We start from the raw sequence: 15,605 nt of genomic DNA on the forward strand, positions 1-15,605 counted from the left end.
CATACATGGTACTGCAGCTGTTGCAAATGGCAAACCCGCCCTCAGTTTCTTCATCAGAGTTGCTAACAATGACACTGAAGTGCTCCCAAACTGAACTTTTCCCTTCCTTTTTTTTAGTGTTAAGTTCTCCTGATTTTAATTTGTCTCACTGTTTTGGCATCCATGGCAAGGAGGTTTGGCGCTGGTTTGATTCAGGACCCTTCACGTGGGGCATTGCCATGGAGGTATTATACAGGGCGTTGCCGACGGTCTGACATCTACAGTAGTTGGTCATTTTGCGCCTGACAATTTTTTTATTTTTTTTTTGAAAAGTGCTATATAAATAAAGGTTATTAAATACGAATATAACTGACAAATCCACCCACAATCCACCCGAAATGAATTACAGTGTTAATTTTTATTGGCCCACCCACCCGTGGATTGCGGATATCCACGGATGTCGCGGATATATCAGGAAGATTTGCATCTCTAGTGGCCACGTCTTGGGCCAGGCTCAGCCTTAATGAATAACATGGAGCAGCCAACCTGTGGGGCCACCACCTGCATGGACTGGCATCAAGGCAAGGTGCATTATGTGCGGGGCGGCAGGCAGGGGCAGGGACCCAGGCGTGTTGACCCCTGCTGTCGCAGATCAGAGGAACCATCTGTTTATTATTTATGTACATTTATAATGGTCTAATGTTGGGAAAAACTTCCCAAACTGTGAATCTTTCAATTGGGAATTGCATTGGCTGTAAGAGGCATCAGTCAAACTGCTTGTTACTGGTTGGCTCTATAGACCGAAAAGAGAGGCAGGCTCTTCCTTTAACACAGGCTCTTATTGGCTGTTGTAGGCTGTGGAGAGGACATTAAAGCTCCTATTGGCTTACGTGAGGTGTCAATCAGAAGGTCAGAGTGCAATGGTCATTTTGATACTGAGCTATTGGCAATATTCACACACAATCTGGAGATGTTATCAACAGTATGTGGAGAAATTAGAACTTTCGAAATGATGCAGTGGCAGTACATGGATTATCTATGGATGTAATAATGTGATTGGACTAAATATTCAACTATATTTGGATTGTCTGGACCTTTGCGACTGTATCATGATCGTTTGTGTTGTAACATGATGGATTTGTGGCTTATGATCAGGCTTCATAAGTAAGTTATAACTCTTGATTGTGTGTTGGTTGTCTGACAAAGGCATTCATTGTACCCGCTGTGGTGTTAAGTGTCTTGAAATGGTCCGCATCAATTAAATCGCAGGAATCTTGGCTTTATAATGATATATCCTCTGAGTAACAACTTCAACACAGCAGTTGTTTGCATATTAAATTCTTTAATAAACCATACAGCCATTGGATCTATGCACTGCTGAATTAGGAGTGTACATTGGTTTAATTAGATATTATTAAGATTACTAATTCAAAAATGAATTTCCAGTACAATATATTCAAGCCTCTGACTCACTGCAATCATCGGCACTCAGTGTTATTAGTGTAGTAGTGTCAACAGCTTTTCTATAAAGTACTCTTCTCATTGTGTCATTTTGTAGTCTTAACCTCTGCACTGTTGTTTTTGCGATGCCTACCTATTTTTAATGATTTATCATCTGGGACTTATATCAGAGCAGAACAAGGGGCCAAATAGAGCCCAGTGATTTATTGGCGTGAAAAGCTGCTGCTGCTGAACAGTAGGAAGTTGTCAGCTTTGAACACTGAGCGCAAAGAGCTGGCATGTCAGAACTCTGCGGACAATAACAAGTTCAATGTGTGATCTTTGCAGAAATGACAGGTTGTCAGGTTTGAATTCTTGCTGCTGCCATCACATACGAGGGCTCAGTGTATACAGTATGTGTGTGCGAAGGTGGACATGTATGTTTGATGTCTTTTCAGTGTACTCAGGTTTGTAGCTATTCTAAAAGAAATCAGATTCAACGTGAGGAGCTGGAGATGGTGCAAGAAAAAGTGATTGAAAGGGAAGGAAATCTGCCTTTCTGCTTCACAGAGACAGACATAGGAACAGACACTTATATTTCAGCAAGGCAGCCAACCATCTAGTTAGCCAGTCAGCCATTAGAATGATGCTATACAGACAGACAGACAGACGAAAAAGACAGCTGTTGAAACTCAGTTTTCCACCTACAGCTTGTTGCCTCATTGCTGTTTCATCATTGTGTCATTTCATAAGAAGAGTGTTGACAGTTTAGAGCTTCTGGGGGAAGCACAGGCGACATGTGGATCTGCTGTAGATGACGGGAGGAGGAGAAATGAAAAACTGGAGAAAAAAAACATACAGACTTGTCAACACACAGAGAAATGAATGAAAGGCTGGGACAAAGAGGAAACACAGAGATATTTGTTCTGGGAGTGCTAGCCTTGATTCCTACATGCTTTGACAGTGATTGCTTGTGATATTATCTATAACATAGCAGTTCCAGCTACAAATAAAGTTCTAAATGAAGTATTTAAAACTCAAAAACATGAGATGTAAATTAATAAATGTTTGTATGATTTCAGGAGGCACAGCGTCCAGGCAGAAGGGCTTTCGGGGCTGTATTCGCTCCCTGCAGCTGAACGGCGTCACCCTGGACCTGGAGGAGAGGGCGAAGATCACACCCGGGGTTCGACCCGGCTGCCCGGGTCACTGCAGCAGCTATGGCTCACTGTGCCAGAACCAGGGTCGCTGTGTGGAGAGAGCCAACGGCTTCCACTGTGACTGCAGCCTGTCCGCATACACTGGAGTCTTCTGTCACACAGGTGCACACATACTGTCTTTACTTTCCTTCTTGTTAGCAAACATATTTGAAGGATGATTTTTATTAAATGTGACTTCTACACCACCTGTTGTACCCAAAATGGAAGCGGACCTGTAACAAGCAGCCATGCACACCTCGGTCTGGGTCAATTATAAGCTTTTATATTAATATTGTAACAGTATCATTGTTATATATTGGCTAATATTATTAACATATGTAGGCTATGGGTTGGTGCATATCATGACTCTATAAATCTAATACTCCAACCTTGAGTTGGATTGTCTACTGCAACACTGTTGACAGTGGTGTTTTCTTTCCATATTGCGTTTTTCTGACTTCCTTTGATGCCACTCTTCAGGCTGCCGAAAAGAACCAACTGCTTTAACTGGACCTGGGTCATCAATGTTTCCATTTCTAACTCACTAGTCAGAATCTCTAGGGGTGAGGCCTCTAAACCCAGGATGTATTAAGATGGGTTATGAAATGAGAATTGTTTTCAGCTGCCACATTTATCAACACTTGATTGTTCCTACACAGTGATTGCTGAGATAACAAATTTTTATGAATTATACGTGAACCCTATTGTTAAATGATTTCTTCACTCTGATCTGTGCTGGTTAGATTGATAAATGAGGGGCCACTGTGTGTGTCCTTGAGGTCTAACAATGTGTTGAATGCATTTCTTACCTCATAAAACAGTTGTACAGTTGTTTTTGAGAATATATGAGATCACTTTTAACATCGTTGTTTAACTGCAAGCAGTCATCTTTTTCACTGCCTTTGTATGCCCATTGCTACCTTTTTTTTCTTCATTGTTCAGTGGACAAAGTTGTCCCTGTTTTTATAAAGCTGAAGCCATTGTAAAGGTTTACTCTATTTCATATTTCTCTTTCACTCAAACAAAATGGTGCACAGTGTCACATCATGCCTCGCTCCCCTCCTCTTTGCTTTATATTTACTGCAGCTGACTCTTATATCTCCACATCAAAGGTTTGCATCTGCTTGTGCTTCCTTTAGGAGGAGAATGAAAAAGTTGACACTGGGAATGCATTTGAGCAGAGTCCCTCACTCTGCAGATGAGCCCTGAACGTCTGTGTCTCCATGAACATGATGTCTAATCAGTCATTTAGTGCTTATAGGCAGTTATATCTATGGGACTGTAACACAGCTGGTTCCCAACCTGGGGGTCCTGACCCCCACAAGGGGTCTTCAAAGTTTCATGGGGATTCACAAGGCCTTCTTGGTTTTAAGGGGTGAAAAAGAACTTTTCAAAAAATATATACAGTAGGCCTATCTCAACTTTTCAATACAATTGTTATTTTTTGAGATTAGATTATTATTCAAGATATTACCTTAAAAAATCTCAAAGGATAAGGTAACAGTGAGACCTGAGTACAAGCTATATTCCCAAAACCTTCCCTCACTGCTAAACAGTTTCGTTCTACAATAGAGAAGTGGGAAGTTAAAACAACCAAAGAGCTAACAGAACAATAGCCAAGCCAAGGAGAAGAAAACACTGCATTTGTCATAAGCCTTCTGAGTATGTATGATAGCCAGAAAGCTCAGCGATTAAGAAGACTCCCTTTGCTTTCTTCCTAACAACTATTACTGCGCTTATCAGCGTCTATGTCAGCAGACTAAGGCACAGAAAGTGAATTTTAATTGCTTTGATGCATCTGTGAAATACTGCATGGATATAGCTGTGTTTGAAGTTGTCTGGAAACTGGGCTAAACTCTGTTTTCTTTAATTAGTATGAGGGTTTTTTTCTGTCCTTTGGTGCAGGTATTTTGAGGGCAGCTTTGTTTGGCAGTTTGAGGACAGCCTTGTATAGCAATGTCGGAGCTTTTTAGATGCTGTCAATGTCTTATTGAGCCGAGAAAACCCTGAGCAATTCATTATTTTATTGAAAATAAGAGGAATGTTACTGTAAATATATGAGCTGTGCTCTGTCAGGGAAACAATTATCCTCTTCCTGGTAATATTGATCATCTACTCTACTGGAGGGAAAACAAAAGAGATGCTGCAAAGTGATATAAATGGTGTTTATGTAGGATGAAAAGTCAATGGATTCCACTTCCAAGAAATCTATCAATAAAACTAAAGTAATAAACGGCGGTAAAAGACTTTGCTGCCATTAGGGCTGTGAATCCCAGGAGCATTTTAATCCTGCAGAGTCCTGTTCTGAAACTGTTCCTGAAGGGAGTTACAAGAGTTGGACACCAGATTATGAACGCTTACATATGCAGTATCTGAACTGTAACCAGATATTCACAAGTTCATTTCCCCCAGCAGTTTATCACCTGCTTAGCATTCTGTCCAGTTACCCTTGAGAAAGAGTTCCTGCTTATCTAGATATTCTGAAAGGAGCTTCAATGCCGGACATGCTAACTTAAAATGAACTCTGATAATCGAGACCAACTAAAAAGGTTTTGGCCCGGTTCCATTTTGGCTCTGGTGGTGTTCTTTTGTGGTGTTAAAGTGTCCTAAGTCACTGCAAGAAAGACGGAGTAAAATCCCTGAAATGTAAATATAAAACATATTGTAGAGACAAGAAAGAAAAAGTCTACCTTCTAGATGAAAAATCAGTGACAGTACTGTTGATCTGAAAACATCAAAAAGCCTCCATTTATCTTTCAAGATTCAAGAGGTTTAAATATGTTTGTAGTCTGCATGAGTCAATGGCCAAAAATGAAAGCTTTATAATGCCGTTGCCTTGGATATCTTTGATGTTTGTTCTTTGAAAACAAAGTTGCCGCACTGGCAAAATACCAGGCTTTTATAAATCTTACAATATCAGCTTTCATTTTTCCTCTCCATTTCTGATGCTGCCAAATAACAGCCTGTTTTGCGACCTCTGTAACCCCTCTATGGCTGCATCTCTTCCTCCAGAAGTGTCTGCCAGCTTCAAGTCGGGGACATCCGTCAGCTACACCTTCAAGGAGCCGTATGAGCTGAGCAGGAACAGCAGCGCCCTGCCGTCCTCCATCTACTCGGACATGACTCTGAGAGGAGAGAACATCTCCCTGAGCTTCAGGACCAACCAGAGTCCGGCTCTGCTGCTCTATGTCAGCTCCTACTACCGAGAGTATCTGGCCCTGCTCATCAACAAGCACGGTGAGGAGGCTTTTATTTTGAAGTTTGTTAACTGTTGCACAAGCATGAAGTAGAGCATCTATTTTTCATTTAAAGTTGTCTCATCTACCTTGACCCCGCTTTCCTGCAGCTTTTATTTAGATTCTTTTTCAAACATGATTGCACACACGATTAAGTGTCAGTGTCAGTTTTTATGCCAAACCTCTTCAACACCTCTCCTCCTATTCACTTCCCTCTCTCATGCCTTTTTCTCCTTCATATCATTTAGACTTGAAGCTGAATGTCCTCTATTATTCATTAAAGCTTCTCATTTTTCGTTTTTTTGTTTTTTAACCCTGTTCGCCTCCTTCTCCCTTGCAGTCTTCTTTTACCATATTAACACCTTTTTCAAATTATTCTTCCTTCTGGTTGATTCAATTCAATTCAATTCAATTTTATTTATAAAGCCCAATATCACAAATCACAATTTGCCTCACAGGGCTTTACAGCATGGTTGATCACATCTCTTTACCTCTCTTATTCTTCTTGGTTGTACATCTCCCTTCTTTATATTATTTTGTCCACATTTTCACACCTAAAATGAAAAATCTTGTCAAGATTTCCGCTTCCTCAACTTTTTTCAATTACTTTTCTCTGTTGGCGTCTCCTCCCAACCTCTCATCTTACCTCTCCTCCCCTCTCCCTCTCATTCCTGTCATCTTCTTCTGATATCGACCTCTCCTCCTTTCCTACCTCCTCCCTCTCCTCTTCCTCCTCCTCATCCTCTGCTGTGCTCTGCAGCTTTACCAGATCAGGATCTGTCAGATCTTTCCTCTCTCTGTATTCACCCCGTCAGCCTCTGCTGCCTTTTAATCCGTCCAGCCGGGCTGGCTATTATGTTTTGTCTCAGGCTGGAAAAAAAAGTGCTCGCTGGTCTTCTCACTGAGACCTGATGAGTGATGCTGAGGGAATAAAAGTTTGGTGGGCTGCTAATGGTTGGCAGGTCAGTGTGCTGCTGAATAAAACTGCAGAAAACTTGCTGATGTGTTTTATACACTTTTGTGTAAAATAATTATGTTTGGCTTTTAAGAGTAGTAGGAGGCACTTTGAATTTAAAATTACATTTTCAGCATCCAGTAGTCTAATAAAATTGGCACTTTGCTGCCAGATTAGCTGTAAATGGATTTTTTTGCTGGTGTTAATGACTCAGAGAAAGCTGATGGACAGCAGGGCATTAAGGTTTCATGCTGACCGTGGAGTCGTCAGGTAAATGCACTTAAACTGAAGTGTCCAATTAAATCCCTGAAAGCTTTCTCCTGTTCAGCTCATTCTGTCTTGTTTTTCCCACTCCGCTGCAGTTATATCTCCTCAGCCCAAACACAGAAATTCCTTGTCAATCACTTAGGGCCTGTTTTCAAGTAGTACATATATTTATTATCAGCTAACTGGATGACCTTTAATACCAAACAATTATTCCTTCATGGTTAATACACATTTCTAATAAAAAGAAGACCATAGTGAGTCATAATCTTGAAACGTCCTTTATGGAATTAATTACTATACTTAAAAAGTATAAAAATGTTAATATGTATGCATTTTAAGATTGTGTAATTTCTTATCCTTCTCATTAATCTTGAAAGCCCAAAGACATCACAGGGCTTTCATTAAATCTGCTCTTAATCCTCTGAATATTAGGAAAATTAATTAGATTTGGAGTTGTGCTATTGATAGGGATTAACTTCTAATCCTCTTAATATGGAAAAGCTTTATTTACTCAGACACTCATCATTGAGATTCATCATCGAAGTGAAAAATACATTCTTAAAGATACGTAAAGATTAGAGGAGACCTGAATGTTTTCATTAAGAGAAAAAGTTTAAATTCGAAAAACTTTGTGTGTGTGTGTGTGTGTGTGTGTGTGTGTGTGTGCAGATAAACTGGAGGTGAGATACAAGCTGGACAGCGGCAGAGATGTTGAAGTGTTGAGGAGCAGAGTGAAGAGCCTGGCCAACGGACAACTCCACACTGTGACCATCAGGAGACTGACGGACTCTGTGACTGTGCAGGTAGCAACACATGCACTATGAGGGGTCAAACATATCAGCGAACACACACACACTGCATTCACTGCGTACTTGATACGTGTAAATTGCGTGTGCAACCATCACTGTGTACTTGCTTCGTGTGCACTGCACATGCATTCACTGTGTACTTGTTACACATGCAATGCGCATGCAACGCCTGCACACGCCTAGACGTGTGGTTATTAGACATGCGTGCGTAGACACGTCATGTAATCACAGGGGTCAAAAGTGTCAGCTGTTGAAACAACAACGTGTCGTGTTACGGACGTGTGACACGTAGCATCGCTATGCTAACTAGCTTGCTATGCTAATCAGACATGCGTGCGTAGACATGCCATGTATCAGAGGGGTCAAAAGTGTCAGCTGTTGAAGCAACAGTGCGTCGTGTTACGGACGTGTGACACGTAGCATCGCTATGCTAACTCTGCTAATCAGACGTGCGTGCGTAGACACGTCATGTATCACAGGGGTCAAAAGTGTCAACTCTTGAAGCAACAATGCGTCGTGTTACGGATGTGTGACATGTAGCATCGCTATGCTAACTCTGCTAATCGGAGGTGCGTGCATAAACACGCAAGTGTAGTGTATGTGTAGCGTTTGTAACGCGCTGTGCATGCGTACTGATAAGACGTGTGAGCGCGTCGTGTGAGTGGAGTGCACAACGCCTGCGCGTCATGTAGCGGGTGTGTGTGTAACACTCGTGTCTCCATAGTAACCCTATGTAAAATGTAGGTGTGCGCTCACGCAGTTTGATTAGATCTGATGTGTCCTAAGTAGGCGCAAGTGACGCGTTGTAGTGTGGTTGGGTGAAACGTTTGACCCCTCATACACGCACACACACGCGTGCGCACACACACACACACACACACACAAACACACACACACACACACACTCACGCACGCCATGTACTCATTATTTACAAAATGTACTTATTGTTACAGAGAATTGATGAATACACAATGCCATATCTCTGGGGATGAGTGTGAAATGTATGGAAGCATATAGTAGATTAAAGATTTGAGAGAGCACAAAACTTGTTCTGGGTGCCATCAAGTCTGCAAATTGACTTTTGAGTGAATCCAGGCAGGTACCTACAGATTTACATTTGTACATGTCTGTAGACAAAATTGTAAGGAATGCAGACAATTTGAGCTGGCAAAATGGAATTGTGACTACATTTTAGCGATCACTAAGGCTCTTCTCACCCATAGTTATCAAAGCTGCTCATTAAGATCCAGACACAGCAAACCAACATCAAAGAACTAGTGGTGATGAGGGCTGACTGTTGCATTGCCCCATGTTGCCTTTGTCTCAGCCAAAAAGTTGAGCTTTAACATGTCACAAAGACTCCAGCCAACGGCCAACTAGCACATACAGTATATTCTGCACCTGGAAATAACTCTATAGCAGCAGGTGGCTGAAGTCTGTTTTCATCATTCAAAAAGGGAAACCAGAAGACCGACAAGATGGATTCTGGATGCTACAAAAACAACACAATACTGAAAGAATAAATTATATTCACTGTGCACTAGCAGACAATAAGAGAAACAATTACAAACTGTTTCTGCTCAAAAAAGAAGAAATTTCACATAATATTACAAGTTTGTTTTAGCCCTTGACTTCAGTCCTTCCCTCAGTTCTGTTTCTCTGTGTACACACTGAGCTGAACGACCATCCATCCATCCTCGTAACCGTTTATCCTCTTGCGGGTCGCAGGGGTGCTGGAGCCTATCTCAGCTGATATTGGGTGAGAGGCAGGGTACACCCTGGACAGGCTGCCAGACTATTGCAGGACAACCATTCACACCTACGGACAATTTAGTCACCAGTTAACCTGCATGTCTTTGAACTGTGGGAGGAAGCCGGAGTACTTGGAGAAAACCCAAGCTGACATGTGGAGAACATGCAAGCTCTGCACAGAGGGGCTCCCTCCTGGGATTGAACCAGGAACCCTGTTGTTGTGAGGCAACAGTGCTAACCACTACACCACCATGTCACCCCACTACCAGTTGGAGTGATTTCACTCACCGACAGGATTTGCCGTCTCTGCCGCTGATTCAATATGCTGAATCGGACGAAAAGACAGCCGACAAAGGCAGACTAGTGCCAACAGTGGGATGACTAAAGGTGACGCTCACTGACAGCCAGACACTGACTTATGGCCAACCATTGGCTTGGTATATCAGGGCCCTTGGACTCCTCCTTCTACATAAAAAATAAAAAGGTATGACAGTGACATTTTTAACCATCAGATGGGGACAAAGAGCAGTATGGTCTGCATTATTTTAAAGCCAGCAGACTCAGACTCACAAGCAGGGCAAAACTAAAACTATGTTTACCTTACAAGCAAATGCGGCCCAAATTTTATCTTTTTGCTCTCATGTGACACAAATCTGATTTTGTAAGAGTAGTGCAGAGACAGAAATCTGATTCCAATCAGATGGGCCACTATCACATGTGGCCCTAAATCTGCTACATGTTCGATCACTGGCCATGGGACTGCTGTGACAACAGTCATATCCGAACATGTGTATTTTCCAATACATCCATGTTTTTTCAAGGCGTACTTCTATGTGCAGGTGCAGATCACTAATCATGCAGCTCTGTAAAATCTGGCTTTAAAGGGTTTGTCTTTTGCTCCGTTATGGAGCATGGCAGCCATTGTTAGCTTGAGTTAGTGTCCTCCCAATTTCAAAACATAAAAAAACCCAGCCTCTGATTCTCTAAAGACTCCAAAATGTTTCAAAATATGACTAAATATACATTTGCCTTTTGGCACTTACACAGTGGGCTGGTAATGTTTGTGAGCGTTGACCAATCTAGATTGGTGCAACAAATAGTAACAGCCAGCTTTACCAATGACAAGTAGAAGCTGGGAATTCTGCCAAATTTATGCAATAGATTTCTCCCTGTCAGTGAGATGCATTTAATCTTAACACTGCTGTTAAACCAAATGAAAATTCAACAACCACCTTCCAAGTCTACTACTGATGACTTTTTTTTAGATTTTAGATGGAGTATCTCTTTAACTTGCCATAACTGTTGGCACGTTCAGAGATCAGAATCATACAAGCGTCCTTGGTAAATTTTTATCTCCATGCAAACACTTCAACATACATTCTAAAGATAATGAAAATGGAGTTTTGTGCTAAAATGTTGAAGCCAGTTAAACTTAATCTCATAGCTGCACATGCTCTCCTTCCATTCACTGCCGGAAACAGGGACAGTAGCTCTTAATAGATGAAAACAGTGTGCTATATCTGTCAAAATTTTTGCCATTTTCCCACAAAAAAAGACAGTTTTGTGGCACTTAAAAGTATTTGTTTTCTCGCTTTTGAGATAATGAGTTGTCTGCTGTCACTCAAGATAATACTGGAACTAATGACCCAACAGAACACATGGTAGATGACATAAGTGCATGTTTTTATATAATTTTAACCAGTAAAAAGTAGGAAACAAACAGACCCCTCTCTCTGCAATACTGTGTTGTTCCTATCGGTGATGATAAAGCCCCAGTGATGACAGCAGAGCTACAGCAGGGCGGCAGGGACAAACAACACATTAGAAGAGCCTCAGGTGAAATATGAAGCATCTTAATCATATCTGGATCCACTGAATGTCTTATCTTGTTAACAACAGCCTCAGATGATGTATGAGGTTAACTTCATCTAACCAGGAGCCAGCAGCCTGAATGTCTGTATAATTATCAGCACCCTGAGATGAAAAACAAGGTGACCTCATCTTGCATGGGTGCAGCCTCCTGATTCACTGAGGCTCCAGTGAAATATGAGGTGTATCTCATCTTGCCAGTTTCCATCATACTGAATCATTATATCGTTATCAACATACTCTGGGGACATCAGGTGAACCTCCACAAGAGTTTCAGTGTGCCAAGTCCAGATGGCCGGCAGCCTACAGTTTCCACACTGGTCTCACAAGTAGACACTATCATATCCTCCACCCTGAGCAGATGTCCCATTGAAAAATGACTCACTGTGGCCTAAATTACTCGGGGCTACCAATACACTGTGTCCTCTGTTTTCGTACTGTTATCAGAGAGGCCAGTGTCCACTGTTTTCCTCTGAGGGATTCCTGTTGATGTCATAGCATGCTCCAGTTAGTCCCAGTCTGATCAGACACCAGAGGAGAAACACTCCACAAGATATGAGAAGTGGAAACTGAAAAAAAAAAAAAAACCTAAAATAAAACATAAAAGTTTAAAGCAAAGAAAACATTACCTGGAGCTTGTCTTTTGATATAAACAGAACTGAAACCTTATGAGAGCAATACCAATATAATCTACCTGCAACATATACAGTTTCTTGTAAGTTTTAGGAAACACTTTTTTCCCCTTTGGTCTTATCTAATGAGCAACCACAATTTTAATGTTCAACCCTATAACTGATGACATAATACCTAAAAAACTAATCAGCCAAAACATTAAAACCACTGGTGGGTAAAGTGAGTAACTTTGATCATCTTGTTACAATACAATATTCTGCAGGGAAACCATGGGTCCTGGCATTCATGTCGATACCACTTGACGCATAGCACCCACCCAAACACTACTGTGGACCTAGTACACCCCTCTCATGGCCACGGCGGCCCCCCAAGCAGAACAATGCACCATGACACACTGCAAAAACTGCTCAGGAATGGCCGTAAGAACTTGACAAAGAGCTCACTGCATTGACCTGGTCCCCAGATCCCAAATGGATCAAGCATTAACTGGACGCGTTGGTACCACGATTCACTGTGGGGCCATTTTTGATCAGATTCTGCTCTGACATGTCAAGGCATGGACACAGGACCTCGGGGGATGTCCTGTGGAGTCTGGCACCGGGGCGTTGGCAGTGGATCCTTTGAAACCAGTCAGTTGTGAGTGGGGTACTGGCATGTCCCATGGATGCTCGATCAGACTGGGATTTGGGGACTTTGGAGACCAGGTTGATGCCTTGCACTCTTTGTCATGTTCCTTGTGGTTTCAGTGTTTCGGCTGACCAGGGTATACATACAAGAGTATATATACATACAAGAGTAGACCTCACATAGCCACGTGGATGTAGACTCGTAATACATGTCCCTCTAGATATAAACAAGACTAAGGCCTTTACATAGAAGGGGTGTGTGATGAATAAATAACACGAAAATGCAAACCCCAACTCTATTCATATCATCAGTGATGCTAATTTGCAACAGTTGCAACATGCTTTCCATAGTCGTGACATTGTGACGTGAGCTCTGTTTCACACAATGTGATTGGTGATGCCTTTATTCATGGAAAATCCAACCTCATTCTGAAAAAAAATTGTGTTGCCTTTTTTTGCAGCGTAATATTCACACTCTGTGCGGAAGTACTCATGACAAAAATAATAGTTTGAATAACATTAACATGTGAGGTGGTTGAAGCACAGTAAATATCTAATCTCTTCAAGATTCCAGTCCAACTCACCTCACTTTAAGTGTTCACAAGGATTCTAATCTGCAACTATTATTTCACACGTCACTGCTACACTGTCAAATTACATTACATGTGTTATACTCCTCTTCACTCTTTATCTCACTCAACTCAGTTCAGCAGACACAGAGGTGTAAAAGACTCAAGACATGCAGATGTTTCACAGCATTAAACATCACATTTGTAAAAAAAAAAAAAAAATGAATGAGCCCCACTGAGTGTTACTGTAACCAGAGTGATAAGTCAAGTGATACCTCATTGAAGTAATCAGTATTTACTTACTTACTTAAAAAGGCGAATGGGACTAGGAGTAAAATACTAGACCAAAATTAAGTATCTCTTCAGGCTTTGGGGTCAAATGTCCTTTAAATGCTGAAGTTTTAAACTTCAGTTTTGGCTTTGATTAGCTTTCCTCTCTGCAGCCACATGGTCAGACTCTGTAGAGCAGCCCTCATTAAAATAATCTCCAGTGGAGAATTTCACCCTGGATGACTGAATGTTTTTCCCTGAAAGTGTGGAATCTGTCGCTCATTTCTCCCACTGAGCTGCTGAGATGAAACATAAAGGGAAAGCTGAACACTGTTCTAAAAATTCAACTATAAACAAATCAAGTTCCAAATACAGATATCCACAGATTTTGACTTCCACGCTGTGAAAATAATGGCACAAAAGTCAAAAAGTTACTGTTTTACTTTTTTAATTAGTCTGGTGAGGCAACAAACATTTTTTTTACCAACAATTAATAAGAGAAATATGTTGTTTGTTTCAGATCGACCAGAACACCAGAGAAGACTTCAACCTGACGTCTGATGGAGAATTCAACGCCATCAAGTCGCTGGTGCTGGGCAGAGTGCACGGTAAGTGGGGAGGCAATAAAAGTAGAGACAAGGCCTTTTTAGTTAGAGAGCACTCAGACACACACTCATTTGAATAACAGCTGTGAGATGTTTGGCCTCATCTGACACTCAGCATGTGCTTTCTTATGAAAATCTGCAGGAATAAATGTGGGCAAACCTGTTAGTGCTCAGTACGATACAGTCATTTATATTTTCATCTCAGCACTGAGTAGCGCTGAGTCAAGATGTAAACAGAAAACTACTTCAGCAGAAAGTGAAGTTGGATTTAGCCATATAAAGTATAACTTCTTCTGTTACACTTCAAACTGAGGCTCACATCTGGAACAACATTTGAGCAGGTGCAGTTTATGCAAATGTTGGCGGACCATATCTTGGACTTTTCAGTGATGTTTCGTTGTCTCCAGCATCCAGATCACCTTGTTACCCAGTTATTAAATAAATATTAAAGCCATACAGATGAAAGACCATATATTAACTAACAAACATGCTTAGTCACTTCTGCTTCGTACGCAAGTTTCGTTTTTCCTGTTTTCTGATAAATCAGCCTCAGGGCATCAAAATACGCCACGTGGGGAGTGTCTATAATAAAGTTAGGGGGCACCATTTAGCATCTGTGTGAGACACACTAGTATTCCCACCAACTCCAATGGAAACTCATGCACAGCAGTTTTAAATGCTCAGAGGAACGAACGTGGTTTAGAGAGTGTGAAAGTCCCCTCAGGGTGGGTAGGAGGGGAGATGGATGGGTCCAACAAACAATAGATAATCACCCAAGAGAGCAGTGTTCGAGACCAACATACAACATTGGTTGCGGCAATTGGGCCATTTAAAGCCAAGTTATTTTTAGCGACAAACTGCTGCCTTTCCATATGCATTTGTGCCACTAAAAGCTGGGTGTTTTGTAGTGACATCCGTGATCTTTTCCCAACCATAAGCAAGTAGTTTTGTTGCCTAGACCTGCCGCCAACTCCTCAAGTGACTCACATCAACCAGGAACTATGTGGATCCACTATCCACATCAACTATGACCAAGTACTTTTGTTGCCCCTTCTGCACCGAGATACAATGCAAAAGGCTGCCCCCAGCATCATTTTAGTAATGCCTGGGGCTTCTACCCAAGCAGCAAATATGACAAGTAGGGATGAGATTACACCCGATAGCTTCGGATTGCCCTCATAGTCTTGACTTTAAAACATTTCCCTTTGTAATGGTAATGAGAAAATACTGAAAAGAAGAAAATAGTAAAGGTTGCAGTAAGCCTGAAAAGTTGACTAAAAGTATGGCAAATGCGCAACCATGTGTACACTTTGTCGCTATCTAGGATATGATAGCTCCAAAATCTCCAATTATCCAATTATTTTTGATGACTCTTTTTTTTTCCTAATTTAACAC

General features: G+C 41.4%; 1 protein-coding gene across 1 annotated transcript in view; it reads left to right on the forward strand.

Moving 5' to 3' along the window:
* The window catches only part of LOC117272031 (contactin-associated protein-like 4), a 143,577-nt gene that overhangs the window by 117,493 nt on the left and 10,479 nt on the right, over positions 1 to 15,605 (forward strand). The window contains exons 18-21 of the mRNA XM_078172989.1: positions 2,502 to 2,741; positions 5,631 to 5,855; positions 7,746 to 7,879; positions 14,126 to 14,213. Coding sequence (XP_078029115.1) covers positions 2,502 to 2,741; positions 5,631 to 5,855; positions 7,746 to 7,879; positions 14,126 to 14,213 — 687 coding nt within the window. The remainder of the gene's footprint in view (positions 1 to 2,501; positions 2,742 to 5,630; positions 5,856 to 7,745; positions 7,880 to 14,125; positions 14,214 to 15,605) is intronic.

The sequence above is a fragment of the Epinephelus lanceolatus genome, chromosome 12 (genome assembly GCF_041903045.1).
Source record: "Epinephelus lanceolatus isolate andai-2023 chromosome 12, ASM4190304v1, whole genome shotgun sequence".
Taxonomy (NCBI): domain Eukaryota; kingdom Metazoa; phylum Chordata; class Actinopteri; order Perciformes; family Serranidae; genus Epinephelus; species Epinephelus lanceolatus.